This window comes from Nicotiana sylvestris, chromosome 2 (assembly GCF_000393655.2).
Source record: "Nicotiana sylvestris chromosome 2, ASM39365v2, whole genome shotgun sequence".
NCBI classification, from domain to species: Eukaryota; Viridiplantae; Streptophyta; class Magnoliopsida; order Solanales; family Solanaceae; genus Nicotiana; species Nicotiana sylvestris.
The window spans coordinates 206,241,617-206,259,048 of NC_091058.1; the positions used below are offsets into that span (position 1 = coordinate 206,241,617).

General features: G+C 38.9%; 1 protein-coding gene across 1 annotated transcript; it reads right to left on the bottom strand.

Annotated features, from left to right (window-relative positions):
* Positions 1–4,877: 4,877 nt before the first annotated feature.
* Positions 4,878–5,186, bottom strand: LOC104219388 (uncharacterized). Its single transcript, XM_009770073.1, has one exon. It carries the CDS (start codon positions 5,184–5,186, stop codon positions 4,878–4,880), a length of 309 nt encoding a protein of 102 aa, XP_009768375.1.
* Positions 5,187–17,432: the final 12,246 nt, after the last annotated feature.

The window sequence follows — 17,432 nt, forward strand, 5'->3', positions numbered from 1 at the left end:
ATTCCACTTCTAGGGGAATGGCCTAAACTCGGCAGGAATCAAAAGTCTGCGGTCCTCACCCGAAAAAAGCATCCCTGCCAGCCCCGATCCCAGTCCTCATCGATGCTTGAGAATGAGGCTTTGCTAGCCCGGCGTACGAGCTTTATCATTCCTTGGAAAATTTGGGGACTATACAGGCGGAGTAGATGATTGATGGTGAGCTGACATGAGTCAATTTTATTCACAAAGTATCAAAGGAGGATTATGATCCTCTATAGCGACGGGTGGATTTGACCGAGGCATACTTTATACCTCTTACAGAAGTTCAGAATGTTCGGGTCCACCAGGCCCATTGTGAAGGGATAAGTGTAAACACTTAGGTATCCCTCAACGTGGGTAGTGTCAAACCTCCTTTTTCCGCCACGCCCCCCGCTAAGGGACGTAAAAGGGAGTTTTTTTCCAATTAAAGGACAATCGAAAACTTAATTACTCATAATTGCAAACTTAAATCCTAAATACAAATGCGACATATTTTTGTATTTTTTATTAATTTAGTAAATAAACATGCACAGACAAATGCAAACAATACAAGAAAAATAACACAAAATTCACAACAATTGCAAACAAACAAAAAAATGTTTTATTTTTGGAATTTTTGGGAGTAATTCTCATATAGGGCAAAAATCACGTGCTTACAGGTAGTAATGGCCTCCTTCGGATTAGGGACCACTATATCCTTGCCTGCTCAATTGCAGTCCTTTCGGACTTCGGGGAGGACATCTTCGGTGATTCAGCAAATATATCTTGATGCCTCCTCACGCCGACCCTACACTTACAAGGGCTTCTCAACCTTAAAGTCATCGGCGACCGAACAACCCCAGGAACAATATGTTTAAGGGAGGTTCGGCAACCGGTTCATCAGTAGGCACATCAGCAGCGGACCTCTCGAGGATGACCACATCGAAAGTGGTTTCATCGATTTCGGTGGTCGGTTGAGAAGAAGAAGCGACTTTTTGGGGAACAGATTTGGAAGTTTTGGCCATTGTTATCTGGAAAAAGCTTGAAAAATATGAAGAAAGGTTGAAAGATGGAAGGTCAAGTGCAAGTAATAACATGTAACATATTGAGAAATCTTGAAGAACGGAGGTAAAAATATTGGAGTATGAAGAAGAGCAGTACTATCCTGAAAAATCGATATGTGAAAAATGAATGAAGGAAAGAAGTATTTATAGAAGGATCGCGTCGTTTCGCGTTCAGGGACAACTAGCTGATGACCGATGCGTGTTTGAAGTCATAATGACATAGTTGATGGGACATTTCAGATTCTCTGTCGTTTCTGTCATGGCGTATTGGAGAAGGAATCGAAGTGCATATGTCGTTTCTCACCGTTTCCGTAAACTTACTCTCCGAGAAACGAGGGGACTATCTGTATACGGGTAAAACCGAGCCATTCGGATACCTCGATTATCGATGAAGTAAACGGAGCAGAGATGTGATTGTGAGGAACCAGAATCGAGGCAAGGAGCCCCTCGAATCACGGTACGGGCAAAACACCTGCCCTCGGACGAATCGGGGCCACGCTCCCAGGTCCAATTCGAATCCCTAAACTTTGGAGAATGTTATCACACAATCGAGCATGACTAACAAAGGGCCGTGATATCCGTGCCCAACCGGATGTCACGACGTAAATCTCAGCTCGTAACGGCAGAAAATTAATGATTGGTAAAACGGAAGATTTTACCTTTTATAGAATTGAACTTAGGATAAAATTCCCCTACTATATAAAGGGGAGTCTGATTATTCATTAGGGGGCATTGTAACATGCACATCGAGGCAATATACTTTCATTTTCTCTGTAGTTCAAAGTTCTTATTTTCGTTCATTAGTACTTCATTTGTATTGAATTAATCCGCATATTCTTAAAATCACTTATAAATTTAATTGTTATCCACTTTTGAGGTTAAACAATTAGATTGACAGACCTTTTTATTTTATTTGAATAATTTTTCTAATTTATTTTTCTTGGGAGCACATCTTGACGGCAAAAGCTTTTGAGAGGCTATCCTTGCAAGAGATCTTGTATAATGACTACCTCGTGTCATTTCTACCTCTCTTTACTTTACACGTGGCTAAATAGTCCTATATTTTTGTCTCATCCTTGGGCTAGTAGCTTTGATCCAAGCTACGAGTAAACGTATAATATTTGATTTATTCATGCAGATCTACTTAAAATTTATCAAAATTTGGCGTTAACTAGGCTCAAGCGAAGTAATGCGACATCGCTTCGCCAAAAAATTTCATAAATATGTATCTGTCAATCATAAGAAAAATAAAAATATTTGATACAAATATAAAAAATAATAATGCTTGTTGTTATAATAATTTATTTATTAACTTATTCAAATATCAATATCGTTTATAAAAATTTCTGCATCTGCCACCAGTTATCGCCTCTCTACTTTAGAATGGGTCCGTATAAAGAACGGTTTTAGGGAACTTGTGACTTTAGACTTTAGAGTAATGAGTGGCATATGACTAGCATAATTTTGTCTACTTCGATGGTAAATAGAAAGCTTTTTGTTGTTTTCCTTCTGTTTTATTTCATATGACATGATTAATGAGCGGGTATACTATTTAGGCATGGCTAAATAGCGTGCGACATTTTGGTTTCATCTTTAGACCAGTAGCTTTGTTTCAAGCTACGAATCAAACAAGTGGACCTGAAATTTATAGGTGGCGGGATATGCGAATGAACTGTGCTCAACCAGTATCTCAATCAGACTTTTGATCTTAAGGGTTTCATGCAACATATATGACTATTTTTAATATATACACACACACATACTTATATATTTAGAATTTTTACCGAAATAACGAGGTCCGACAACCCCGTTTCTCAGAGAATAGGTCCGCCTTTGTGGCTCTATGTGAAATTTCTTGTATAAACTTTTTCTTTTTATAAAAATCAATCGTATGCCTCGGTGAAGAAGCCTCCACCAATTTCAAACTACCACCAATGGTTATAGCGTCAGTTGGGATCCCTCGACTTTAACCATAAATCTCGCATTCGAGCTCTGAAAATAAAAAAACTTCTTGGTAAGAAAAGTTTTACTTCCTTGATGAAAATCTGGGTTAATTAGTTGAGTTTTTAATACTAGATGATTAAACTAAAAAAAAAAGTAAAAAGAGAGAGACTTATTTCAGACTAAAAGAAAGCGAGTTGTAACTTAATATTTAATAAATAAATCAGTAAATTTGACAATTAAATAGCTAATTAGTATATTTGGTCAAACTTTTAAAATTAGCTTACTTTAAAAAATACTTTTCTTAAAAGTATTTTTCAAAGAAACGTTTTTGGTGAGAAGTAGTTAGCATTTGACTAATTAAGTTAAAACTACTTTTGAGCAAATATTAGTGTTTCGCCAAGCTTTTAAAAAGTACTTCTAAGGAGTATATTTTTCTCAAAAGTGTTTTTCAAAATAATGCTTTTGAGAAGAAGCTATTTTTTCTCAAAACTATTTTTGTTTCTACTCAAAAGTATTTTGTTTTCTTTCTAAGAATTTGGCCAAATACCTTAACTTAAAAAAAAAAAAAAAAAAAAAAAAAAAACTTTTGGCTAAAAAGAAGCTTGACCATGGAATCATTTACCTCCTTCTTTAAAAGCTTGATGGGCCCTATGCTCTTGGGCTCCCAACAAGACCAGTTCAGGGTTAGTCCATACTCTTTTTACCATCTTTTGTTTTGGGGTCCTTACAAAAATAGCCATTAAATTCATTATTTATTTTTCCTAACCGGTATACATAGATTAGATACTGGTTATACACGATTACACATATGTTGTATATGAGCTGTACATATATTATACATCGCAACTATATTTAGTTTAAGCGATAGAGTAGAAATTATTTAGGTTAATTCTTCTTTCTTTTTTCCCTCTCAAGTGCCAAGACTTTTTGAAATCTTTGGAAATATTATAACAATTTGTCAAATAAAAAAGATTTTTTCCTTTTTATAAGTAGTAAATAGAATGAATGATTTTTATTTTTATTGGAAAGAAATTGTATATCTTTTTGACAACATGCATATAGCAAAGTTTAGTGTAAACATTTTATTAATCTAGGCAAGACATGTTATTAGTTGCTTTACAAAAATAAAACAGTTGGATTTGATTGTGTTGTTAAAAATTAAAACTTGATTTTAAGAACTGATTCCACGTTTGCAAAACTACTAGAACAAAGTTCAACTAGCTCAATGACCTAGACATAGCATCAATGGATTCTGTCACTAAATTCATCAGCACGACAGATAAAATGAATTCATATAAAGTAAAATGTGGAATTCAATATAAAACTAAAAAGCCAAAGGGATAGATCAAATACATGTCATGGCCAAATGTTAGTAATTCTGTTGTAACATTTTGCACCAACTAACTTAAAATTCTAAATTCGTCTCTCATAAAATATTCTTTCTTCGTGAAAAGGCCACTTTTGCATTATTTTTACGCACCAAATTGTTTACTTTAATTACTGTTCAGGAAAACAGCGATACACAAATTGAAAAAATTGAAAACTCGAAAAAGAAACTTGCAAAGCCAACAGAAACAAAAATAAAAAAATCCTTTTTTTATTACTTGGCTTAGTTTGACTATATAGAAAATCGATTTGATTGATTTAATTTTTTTCTAAGCAAGAATCAATTCAAATCGAACCAAAAGTTATCAACTGTTTATACAACACATGAAATTCATATCAAGTGAAATATAGAATTGAAGATCAAATTACAAGGGAAGGACACATATACATACATACAAAATCAAAAAATTGCATAGTATTAAATAACAAGTGCTCTATAACACTTTATATCGACCGACTGACTTAAAATTCTAAATCCGTCTCCGATCATTCTTTCTTCGCGAAGAGGCCGCCAAACCCTCCGAAACCGCCATCGGAATTCTTCTTAGGAGGTGAAGAAACTGATTTCTTGCTGCTGATAGTAGTGGTGCCAGTACTCTTACCTTCAACTTTTTTCAAGATTGGATCAGTTTCTAATAATTGATCTTCTTTTGTTATTGCCCCAAGTACAAAGTCTAGAATTGACTTCTCCTCACTGCTTCCACCTGAGCTTTTTGCTGATGTAGCTTTAGTATATACTAATACTCTTCTTTGGGTAATTGGAATTGGTGGGGAAAACAAGTTCAAAGAAGCCATTGGAATTATTTCTTATTTTCTAGTAGTATAATAACTCTTGGAATGAATAAAGGGGCAAGGAGAAAAACAATGTTAGTATAATATATCTTGTTTGGATTGAAATTTTGGTATGTGAGTGAAGATTGTGAAGAATGTGTTTTGTGGCACGAGTTCTCCACAAGTGGCTTATCCCTTCCCTTGTCTTTATTTTTTTCTTCTTTTTAAAAAATATTTTTAGGCAAGAAGTAGGACATCACTACATGGTTTTAAGGGGATTCAATCGAATTCTCTCTTCGAAAATTTATATAGTGCGAATATTAAAAAATTTAAAATAAATCTTTATATATAAAAATTGGTAAATCCACGTAATATATGAGGAAAGTTTATAATGTTGCAGTAAACTTGAAAAAAAAACGTTCCCTTAAATTATAAGTTAAAATCACATGTGTGACACAAAAACTCCCTAAGTTCGCACTTATTTTATTTTATTTTTTCTGTTTATGACTTTTAATTTTCCTATGTATGTATGTTCGTTCTCCAAATTTCTGAAGTGGAAGAAGAATTGGATGAGAGCTCGTCCAGGCATGTGTGATGGAGGATGTCACACGTGGCAAACATTGGACCACCTTATCATTAGCATGTTATTAGATTTTGAATTCTACTATAGACTAATGATCAGCAACGACCTTTTGCCAACACTTTGGTTTTGTAGACCTTGTATGCATTTTGGGTCGGGATCTTTACACAAATAGCCGTTCATATTCATTATTTACTTTTTATAACTATATTTATAATTTATACATTAATTATATATAATTATGCACATATAATATATATATATATATATATATATATATTATGTATATATTATACATTCACCACCGGCTATTTTTAATTTAAATGATTTGGTAGATGGCTATTTGTATTAATTCTTCTTTTGGGACTTGGGTATACGCTGGATGGACAATATACGGAGGCCCAAACCAACGCAGTGTTGGGCCATAATATGCGGAGTCTAAACATGTATGGCTTTCATTATAGAAAAAATTACGCGACAAATCAATTTTTGTATTGTATTTATCATTTGTAGCTATACTTTCAGTAAATTTACCATACGTGGCTATATTTTTCTTTGTTGTATTAGTTCCACAATTGAATACAGTCAATACATATTGTATCCTTTGAATACACTCATATATACAGTCGATACAAGTTGTATCTTTTGTATATACCCTTGTATTTCGCCTTGGTTGCAGTTGATACATGTTGTATTCGTTGCGCAAATGAATAAAATTGCGCGAACAGTTGATACAGGCTATATTCGTTTCGCGAACAAATACAGTTGACACATGTTATATTCATTGCGCGTTTGAATACAAGTGGTACATGTTAGTAACAATTGAACAATAGCTACAAATGATAATAAGGCAAACTATAGTTACTAACCTATGAACTATAGTGCTTTATAAAAATTTAAATAAAATATTAATTTATCTAATATTCTATTAATTAATAGAGTTTTTCTAGTTTTTATGCTCATTTCTAATGCAAACTTGGGCAATTGGAGTAAGAACTTGTAAACTATGAAGAGCGATTTATTGTTTCTATTATGTTGCCGTAGAAAATAATGAAGTTTGTATTTATTAAAAGGTTATTGCTTTCCTGACTTCGCCATACAAGAAAGTGGCGAGGTTCCTTAATAATTAATTAATTAAAAGGGTCAAATGATCAGAAAAGGAAATCATAATAAATTATAGTAATTTATTTTATTCAACATAGAATTCACCTACGAAAGATAACAAATTCGGTCAACATTTTAGTGTGGGATTTCGTACTTTTATAAGAATTAAATTAATATATTTCATATCAAATATACACGAAGCATGAGAAAAGAAGATTGCTTAGAGATCTCACTCAGAAGGTAAAATCATTGATTTTCGTTGATTGTATATTCAAATGTCTTAATCTTAATTTTGATGATTCAAAAGATCTATGTTTTAGAACTCGATTTTATGTTCCAAGGTCTTTAAAACCTCATTTTATCCCTCCTCGATTTGCATGTGCAGTCCTAACGTATTTCCGGAAAGCTATGTGGAAAAACTAAAAAGTAATTTTAATTGACTTCGGTCAACGTTTTGAGTAGACGAACCCGGATCCGTATTTTGACGGTCCCAGTGGGTCCGTAATAAAATATGGGACCTGAGCATATACCGGAATCGAATTCCGAGGTCCCTAGCTCAAGATAAGAATTTTTTATTAAAATTGAAAGACTAAATTTATAATGGTTTTAAGAATTTGTTTAATATTTGATCTTGTTGGTATCGGATCCGTATTTTGGTTTTGGAGTTCGGTACAAGTCTGTTATGATATTTATACCTTATCTGTGAAATTTGGTGAGAAATGAAACTGATTTGACGTGATTCGGACCTTCGGTTGAGAAAATAGAAGTTCTAAAACTTTCTTGAAAATTTCATGCAATTTGGTGCTAAATTCATAGTTTTAGGTGTTATTTTGGTGATTTGATCGTGCGTGTAAGTTCGTATGTTTTAAAACTTGTGTGCATGTTCGAGTTGGAGCCCCGAGAGCTCGGGTGAGTTTTGGATAGGTTTCGGGATATTTTAGACTTCGAAAAATTTGATTTTTTGTCGCACATAACACTTGTTGGTTTCCTTCTTCGCGTTCGCGAAGCTTCTCTCGCGAATGCGAAGGCTAAGTTGGGCAGGGGTAATTTTTCCTTTACGCGAACACGTGTCACGACCCCAATTCGCCCTTCGTGAACTATCGTGACGGCACCTAGTCTTTACGACGAGGTAAGCCTAATAAATGCGGAAAAAGAACAATTTCGGAAAGAAAATAATTAAAACCGAGATAACAAAACGAAATAGTGTTTAAGATACCGCCTGGCATATAACAGTACAAGAATCTCAACCTAACACCTCCAAAATCCGGAACCCCATGAATCACAAGCTAAGAGATACAGAAAAAGCTTTATCTCTAGAAGTGTATATCAAAAGGAAAATACAGAAGGGCAATACTAGTACAGAAAGATAAAAAGGGACTCCTCGGTCTGCGGACGCGGCAAATATACCTCGAAGTCTCTACAAAAAAAACGTCTCGCCTCAAGGATGATAAGACTGAGTGGAAGTACCTGAATCTGCACATGAAAAACATGCGCATAAAGGGTATGAGTACACCACAGCGGTACTCAGTAAGTGCCAAGCCTAACCTCAGTCGGGTAGTGACGAGGAAGGTCAGGGCCCTACTGAGGTTAAATAAAATACAAGGTATAATAGTATAGAGTAAGATAGTATAATTAAGTACAACAGTAAGAAGTAGCACAGGATAGAGAGAACAACAACAACAACTATAACAGAGACAAAGTAATCACTGAAAGGAATACAGTTCAACACAGAGATAACAACCGGGGATCTCCCAGGATACCGTCCTGTAGTCCCCGAATATAAATTTTCAGTGGATCTCCCGGGTGCGGTCCCGTAGTCCAATTCATCATGCGCGAGATCTACCGAAAATCCGATCCATAGTCTCAAATGTAATTACTCAGTACAGGGAGAATCTACCGGGTGCAGTCCCTTACTTCCAATGTAAATGTGCAGGGGGATCTACCAGAATAAAAATCCGTAGTCTCAAAGTAAACATGCAGGGGGGATCTACCAGGATACCGTCCCGTATTCCCAAATTAAACATGCTGGGGGATCTACCGGGATACCATCTCGTAGTCCCAAAGTAAACACAAAACAACAACACGAAGAATATTTAGTTCAATCCAAATTTCATAACAAGGTAAAACAAGTATTTCTAACCTAGCATGTTGCACATAATTCGAATAAAGCAGTTTGAGCAAGCAAAATAATTAAATCAATTAGACATGCTTCCCTAAGCTAATAGTAGGCTTAAATTATAAGTAGTATAAATAGGAAAGGAAACATAGTTATAGTTACTTAATAAAACGGATTTTCAACAATTAGCACACGTACGCACTCATCACCTCATGTACAAGGCATTTCAAATATCAACAATACCAAATCCTAAGGGGAGTTTCCCCCACACAAGGTTAAGCAAGCTACTTACCTCGAATCGGCTCAAAATCAACCCGAAACCACGCCTTTGCCACGAGTGCTCGACTCCAAATGGCCCAAATCTATTCAAATCAATTTCATAATGTAAATACAACTTCAAGTAATTGATTCCACTAAATAATTCTAAGCTAATACGCGAAATTAGGAAAAATGACCAAAACACTCCTCGGGCCCACATCTCTGAATCGGGTAAAATTTAAAAATTCAGAGTCCTCATACTCTCACGAGTTCATTTATACCAAAATTATTCCAATCCAACATCAAAATCTAGATCAAAACCCAAAATTGGGCCTAAGAACTTTTCCTCAATTTTCATCCCAAATCCGAAATTTAATGACAAAACTAAGATTAGATTATAGAAATAAAACAAGAAAGGGGTTAGGAATCGTTACCCACTGATTTCCTCTTCAAAATCCTCCCAAAATCGCCCTCTCCCGAGCTCCAAATCGATTTTCTAACTTTTGATTTCAAATCCTCGAAATGTCTTATTTCTGCCCAGCAAATCCGCTTCTGCGGCCATGGGACCGCACCTGCGATCCCGCTTCTACGAAAAATAAACTGCACCTATGATAACTCATCAAAACTCGGACTTCCGCACCTGCGACCTACTTACCACATCTATTGTCTCGCAGGTGCGAGCAACATTCCGTGCCTACGACTTCTGGCTTTCCCTCATCTGGCCGCATCTGCGGCTGCCCACATGCTTCTGCGGCTCCGCACCTACGGTCCCCAATCCGCAGGTGCAGTTATGACAGTAATCCAGTAGCTTCAGCTGCACACTTTAACTCTCAACTTTCCGTCAACTATCCGGAATCATCTCGAGGCCCCCGGGACCTCAACCAAAAGTACGAACAAGTCATATACCATTATCCAAACTTATACCAATCCTTAAAACACCTAAAACAACATCAAAACATCGAATTAACCATGGATTCAAGCTTAAGAACTCCAAAACTCTCAAATTACGCTTTCGATCAGAAAGTCTATCAACCCTCATCCAAATGACCTAAAATTTTGCACACACGTCATGTTCAACACTACAGAGCTACTCCAACTTCCAGAATCCCATTCCGACCCTTAGATCAAAATTTCACTATCGAATAGGAAACTTCAAAAATTCAACTTTCGGCATTTCAAGCCTAAATAAGCTATGGACCTCCAAAATACAATCCGAACGCGCCCCTAAGCCTGAAATCACCCAACGGAGCTAACAAACCCAATAGAATTCCATTCTGAAGCCGTCTTCACACTACACCGACTACGGTCTAAATTCTAAGACTTAAACTCTCATTTAAGGACTAAGTGTCCGAAAACTCTCCGAAACTCCAAATAAATCCTCTCGGCAACTCACAATAGCAGAAATAAAACACGGGGAATGTAGTTAATAGGGGATCGGGATGTTAATTCTTAAAACAACTGGCCGGGTCATTACAATGCGTAAACTGGGTCACGAACCCGGAGCAGTGGGGTCTTACCCTCCGCGAACGCAACTAGGCTATCGCGAACGCGAAGCATGGGACCTAGGGGAAGGAAAAATAACTCATCACAAATGCGACACTTGGCTCACGAACACGAAGTCCAGGGAGAGTATGCCTTCGCGAATGCAAAGGGTTTCTCGCGAACGCGTAGGCCAATAGGGCCACAGCTTCGCGATTGTGACAAGTCTCTCGCGAATGCGAAGAAGGCTTGTCCAGTGATTTTAAAACAGACTCCAACATGAGATTTCTTTAAAATTTCATATCTCTTTCACTAGAACTCCACCTAGGGCGATTTTCGAAGAGGGAATTCAACACCAAATCATAGGTTGGTGTTCTTTAACTCATTTCCTTCAATTTCCATCATCACCCATTATATTTATAGTCCTAAATCTTGTTCTTTCATGGTAGAATTAGGGATTTTGGAAGAATTGGGGGGTTTTATAAATTGGGGATTTAGACCTCGATATGGGGTCGGATTCCGGAACTAATTACATATTCGGGCTCGGGGTTGAATGGGTGAATGGGTTTTAGTCGAGGGATTAGGGATCCCCGACTTAATTTGCTATGTGAAAATCCATGTGAGTGGCGTATAGGTGAGGTGACGAGTACCTATGCGCCGCCAAATTATCTGTTTTGCCTATTCCTTTCCCCGTTCTTAATATATTGTTTTCATGTCCTAAATGCTACATGTGTATTTCTATCTTAAATTGCTACTTGGTAGACATTTTTTTCATTATTGAAGGTATTAGCTATCCCGTAGTTTTATTGTATCATACTATTGGTTTAAGCTAGTTTATCGATGTTTTATGGTACATTTTGGGTTGGCTCAATGTGTAGTATTAATTGAGTGAAGTTTTATAATTGTATAGCTTTCTATTTCCTTTGGTTTGAGGCTTAAATATTGTGAAGGGTTTTGATCTAAATTGTGAAATTCCTACCAGGGATGCCAAATGGCCCAGGCCTATTCAGTCGGATCCTTCCTAGAGGAATCACAACTTCCTAATACGCACGGTCATATGACCAATGAAAGTCACCGCCGAGAATTGTCGGGTAATCGGGCTCATGTTCGCTTCTGAGAAAGAAAGGTGGCCAAGAAGAACGAATCAAATGGGCCACGACATGTTATCACAATATTGGAGGGGCGTCGATACTCCCCAGGAACTTTTGAAGAGGAGAAAAAAAGTATCTATCACCAGAGAAAAACGAACCCGGGGACACATACCCAAAGATGCCCTCGCATTCGGCAAGGAAGACTCCAAAACCTCTACCCAACCTCATAACAATGCACTGGTAACTTTTTTTCTCATTTGTTTGTTTCAAATAAAACATGTACTCGTGAATTCTTATTGTGTGATTGGTACTGATATGATGGTATCGGGTTGCGAGCCACAATAGGAGTAATAAAGGTGATATATTGAGGAGGAATAAGGGTAAAAATGCTAATATATGGTGGGATCGGGTTACACGCCGCAACAGGAATAATAAGGGTGGTATATTGAGGAGAAATAAGGGTGAATTACTATTGCACAGTGTGATCGGGTTGCACGCCGCAATATGAGAAATAAGGGTGGATTGATATGGAGTAATAAGGGTGAATATTCATATTGCTATTGATTATATGGTGGGATCGGGATGCGTGCGCATCAGTTTATGCGTTTATGTATCTTTCTTCTACTTTGAAAGTTATTCTGTAGTTTTGCTTTTAACTTAAGGATTGATTATAGTTGGGTACTGATGAGATACCAGAGTTCTGTATTCTTTCCTTGCAAGTTACTATTTTATTCGTTCTGTTCTTCTTTCTATTTTATTATGCACTGTATGCAGGTTTTATTGTAATTGCCCCGCTATAGCCTCGTCACTACCTCGTCGAGGTTAGGCAAGGCACTTACCAGTACATGAGGTCGGTTGTATTGATACTAAATTCTGCACTTTCTATGCAGATTTTGGAGCTGGTAGTGGCTAATCGAGAGGTTGGTTGCAGACATTTCATCTAGGAGACCCAAGGTAGTCCTGTTGGCATCCCCGTCTACATCTCTATATTATTGTTTTCTTTATTTCCAAAACAGATGCAATCTCTTTCATACTGATATTTGTAGATACTCATAATATGTTCGTGGATTGTGACACCAAATTCTGGGTAGTAGTAATAGCTATGGTATTGTTAATGGTATATAGACAAAATGTTATTTACGTACTTCCACATTTACTTCTACTTGATTTAGTTTGTTAATTTTTAACCTATAAAATGTAAAGGGAAAAAGTTAATAAAATTCTAACGTTGGCTTGCCTAGCGAGTGCGATGTTAGACGTCACCACGGTCCCGATAGTGGAAATTTTTGGTTGTGACAAGTTGGTATCAAAGCACTAGGTTTCCTAGGTCTCACCATTCACGGACAAGCTTAGTAGAGTCTGAGGGATCAGTACAGAGACGTCTGTGCTTATCCCCCAAAGGCTACAGAGTTTTGGAACAATTTCACTTCTATTCTTCTTTGTCATGCGATTTGATTTCTCGATGATAATTGAACTCTCTACTCTTGTTCCTTCGCAGATGGCGAGAATATGTACTGCTTCTTCAGCTGAGCAGCAAACAGAACCCCTAGTGGTAGCTCCTACGAGGGGCAGAGGTCGAGGCCGAGGCCGTATAGGGCTCAACCTAGAGCTCGAGCAGCAGCACCAACGGCGGAGCCTCAGGTAGAGTTTGATGAAGAGGCTCCAACCCAGACCATTCCAGCAGGGCCAGCTCAGGTTCTAGAGGGGTTCATCGCTACCCCGATACTTCAAATTGCTTTGGTCCATCTAGTGGGCCTTATAAAGAGTGTTTCTCAGACCGGCACATTCCCTATAGCACCAGCTATCTCTCCGGCTGGGGAACGAGCACAGACTCCTGCTACTCACACTCTGGAGCAGATAGCCTCTCAGTTTCAGACTCCAGCAGCTCGCCCCGTTGGGGTAGTTCTGCCGGGTGTTGCAGTACAGACCAGTGATGGGTCGGCTATATCTTTTGAGGCTTTGTAGAGATTGGATAGGTTTACCAAGCTTTTCCCAGTTCACTATGGCATTACATCTTCAGAGGATCCCCAGGACTATCTGGACAGTTGTCATGAGGTGTTACGAAATATGGGTATAGTAGAGACCAATGGGGTCGACTTTGCTGCATTTCATCTGTCTAGTTTCGCCAAGAGATGGTGGAATGATTTTGTGTTGACTAGACCAGTTGGATCACCTGCTTTGACTTGGGACCAATTCTCTTAGCTATTTCTCGAGAAGTTCCTTACTGTTACACTGAGAGAGGACTATCGCAGGTAGTTCGAGCGTCTCCAATAGGGTAGTATGTCTGTTACTTAGTACGAGACCCATTTATTAATTTGGCATGTCATGCTCTTCTTATACTTCCTACCGAGAGAGATAGGGGGGTGAAGAAGTTTATTGAAGGACTCGCTCAGTCTATCAAATTGTATATGGCTAAGGAGACAGGGAGTGAGATTTCTTTCCAGGATGCAGCCAATGTGGCCAGACGAGTTGAGATGGTTCTATCTCAGGGGAGTGATAAGGGGTTTAACAAGAGGCCGCGTCACTTCGGTAGATTCAGTGGGGCCTTATCTGGAGGTCGAGGTACTTTTGGTAGGGGCCATCCTCCCAAGCTATTTCATTCAGCATTTCAGACATCCCATGGAGCTTCCAGGAGTTGTGGTCCTTATGCACCTCCTTCAGGGCAGCCAGCTTATAGTGTACCACCAGCTCCTGTCGGAGCACCTCCTCTTTAGAGTTACTATCGTGGTCAGACGGCTCGTTAGGGTTAGTCTTAACTTTCACAACCACAGTATCAGGATGGATGTTACGAGTGTGGCAAGTATGGCCATACTCGGAGGACCTGTCCGAGATTAATATATGTTCAGCCATAATATCAGGGTTCTCATGTCATGGTTCTAGCACTAGTTATTGTATCACCTGCTCAGCCAGCTAGAGGTAGGGATCAGGGAGCCAGAGGTAGAGGTCAGGTCACTAGAGGTGGAGGTCAGGCCGTTAGAGGTAGAGGCCAGAACGCTTGAGGTGGAGGCCAGCCAGCAAGAGGCCATCCTAGGGATATGGTTTAGAGTGGTGGGGCCCAGCCCCGATGTTATGCTTTCCCAGCCAGGCCTCAGGCTGAGTCATCCGATGTTATTATCAGAGGTACTGTTTCAGTTTGCAGTAGAGATGCTTCAGTTCTATTTGATCCGGGGTCTACATACTCCTATGTGTCATCTTACTTTGCTTTATATTTGGTTGTGCCTCGTGATTCTTTGAGTGCTCCCGTGTATGTGTCCACACTGGTGGGGGATTCTATTATTGTAGATCGTGTCTACCGTTCGTGTATGGTTATTATTGGGGGTCTTGAGACTAGCGTAGATCTCCTACTTCTCAACATGGTTGATTTCGATGTTATTTTGGGGATGGATTGGTTGTCACCTTATCATGCTATATTGGACTGTCATGCCAAGACCGTGACCTTAGCATTGCTAGGGTTGCCTCAATTAGAGTAGAGAGGGACTCCTGGTCATTCTACCAGTAGGGTTATCTCTTATATGAAGGCTCGGCGTACGGTCGAGAAAGGGTGTTTGGCTTACTTGGCTTATGTTTGTGATTCTAGTGTGGAGGTTCCTTGCATGGACTCTATACCAATTATTTGGGAGTTTCCTGAGGTATTTCCTATAGACCTGTCGGGGATGCCACCCGACAGGGATATTGACTTCTGTATTGGTTTGGTTCCGGGCACTTAGCCCATTTCTATTCCGTCATATCGCATGGCCCCGCTAGAGTTGAAAGAGTTGAAGGAGCAGTTGTAGGATTTACTTGATAAAGACTTTATTAGATCTAGTGTCTCGTCGTGGGATGCACCAGTGTTGTTTGTAAAGAAGAAGGATGGATCGATGAGGATGTGCATAGACTATCGGCAGTTAAACAAAGTCACCATCAAGAACAAGTATCCATTGCCAAGAATTAATGACTTATTTGATCAGCTTCAGGGTGCTAAGGTATTTTCAAAGACCGTTTTGAGGTCTGGCTACCATCAGTTGAGAATTAGGGCATCTGATATCCCTAAGATAGCTTTTTGGACTTGGTATAAGCATTATGATTTTTCTAATAATGTCATTTGGGCTGACAAATGCCCCAACAACATTTTTGGATTTGATGAACCGGGTGTTCAAGCCCTATCTAGATTCCTTTGTAATTGTTTTTATTGATGATATCTTGATCTACCCCCGCAGTCGAGAAGAGCATGAACAGCATCTTCGGATCGTACTTCAGATTCTGAGAGACAACCAGTTATATGCTAAGTTTTCGAAATGTAAGTTTTGGTTGAGTTCAGCTTCTTTCTTGGGTCACGTTGTATCAGCAGAGGGTATTCAGGTGGATCCTAAGAAGATTGAGCCCGTACAGAATTGTCCTAGACCTACTTCAGCCACAGATATCCATAGTTTCTTAGGTTTGGCGGGTTATTACCGTCGGTTTGTGGAGGGGTTTTCATCTATAGCAGCCCCATTGACCAGGTTGACTCAGAAGTGTGTCGTGTTCATATGGTTATACAAGTGTGAGGCGAGCTTTCAGAAGCTCAAGACAACTTTGACTACGGTGCCGGTGTTGGTGTTGCCCACAGGTTCAGGGCCCTATATAGTATATTGTGATGCATCTCATATTGGACTTTGTATGGTATTGATGCAGGGTGGCAAGGTTATTGCATATGCTTCACAGCAACTAAAGGTTCACGAGAAGAATTATACAGTTCATGACTTAGAGCTGGTAGCCAGTGTTCACACGCTGAAGAGTTGGAGGCACTATTATATGGCGTGTCGTGTAAGGTGTTCACGGATCATAAGAGTTTGCAGTATTTGTTCAATAGAAGGAGCTCAATTTGGGCAGAGAAGGTGGTTGGAGCTATTGAAAGACTATGATATCACCATCTTGTATCATTCTGGGAAGGCCAATGTGGTGGTCGATTCTTTGAGTAGGAAGTCAGCTAGTATGGGTAGCCTTGCGTACATTCCAGTTAGTGAGAGACCACTTGCATTAGATGTTCAGGCCTTAGCCAATCAGTTCGTGAGGTTGGATGTTTCTGAACCCAGTCGTGTTTTAGCTTGCATAGTCGCTCGGTCTTCCTTATTTGAGCGTATTAGGGAGCGCCAGTATGATGACCCTCATTTGCTTGTCCTTAGAGACACAGTGCGGCATGGTGATGCCAAGCAGGTTACGGTTGGAGATGATGGAGTTTTGAGGATGCAAGGTCGTGTTTTGTGTTCCTACTATGGACGGACTTCGTGAGTTGATTCAAGAGGAGGCCCATAGTTCCCGGTATTTTATTCATCCCGGCACCGCCAAGATGTATCAAGACTTGCGGCAACATTATTAGTGGAGGAGGATGAAGAAAGATATTATTGCATATGTAGCTTGGTGTCTAAATTGTCAGCAAGTAAAGTACAAGCATCAGAGACCTGGTGGTTTGCTTCAGAAGATAGAGATTCCTGAGTGGAAGTGGGAGCGTATTACTATAGATTTCGTTGTTGGACTCCCACGGACTCAGAAAAAGTTCGATGCAGTTTGGGTTATTGTGGATAGATTGACCAAGTCAGCATATTTTATTCCTGTGGCAGTTTCCTATTCTTCGGAGCGGTTGGCAGAGATTTATATCTGTAAGAACGTTCATCTTCACGGTGTGC

Excerpts from the sequence above, each read along its gene's own strand:
- LOC104219388 (XM_009770073.1), bottom strand. The coding sequence starts at position 5,186 with ATGGCTTCTTTGAACTTGTTTTCCCCACCAATTCCAATTACCCAAAGA.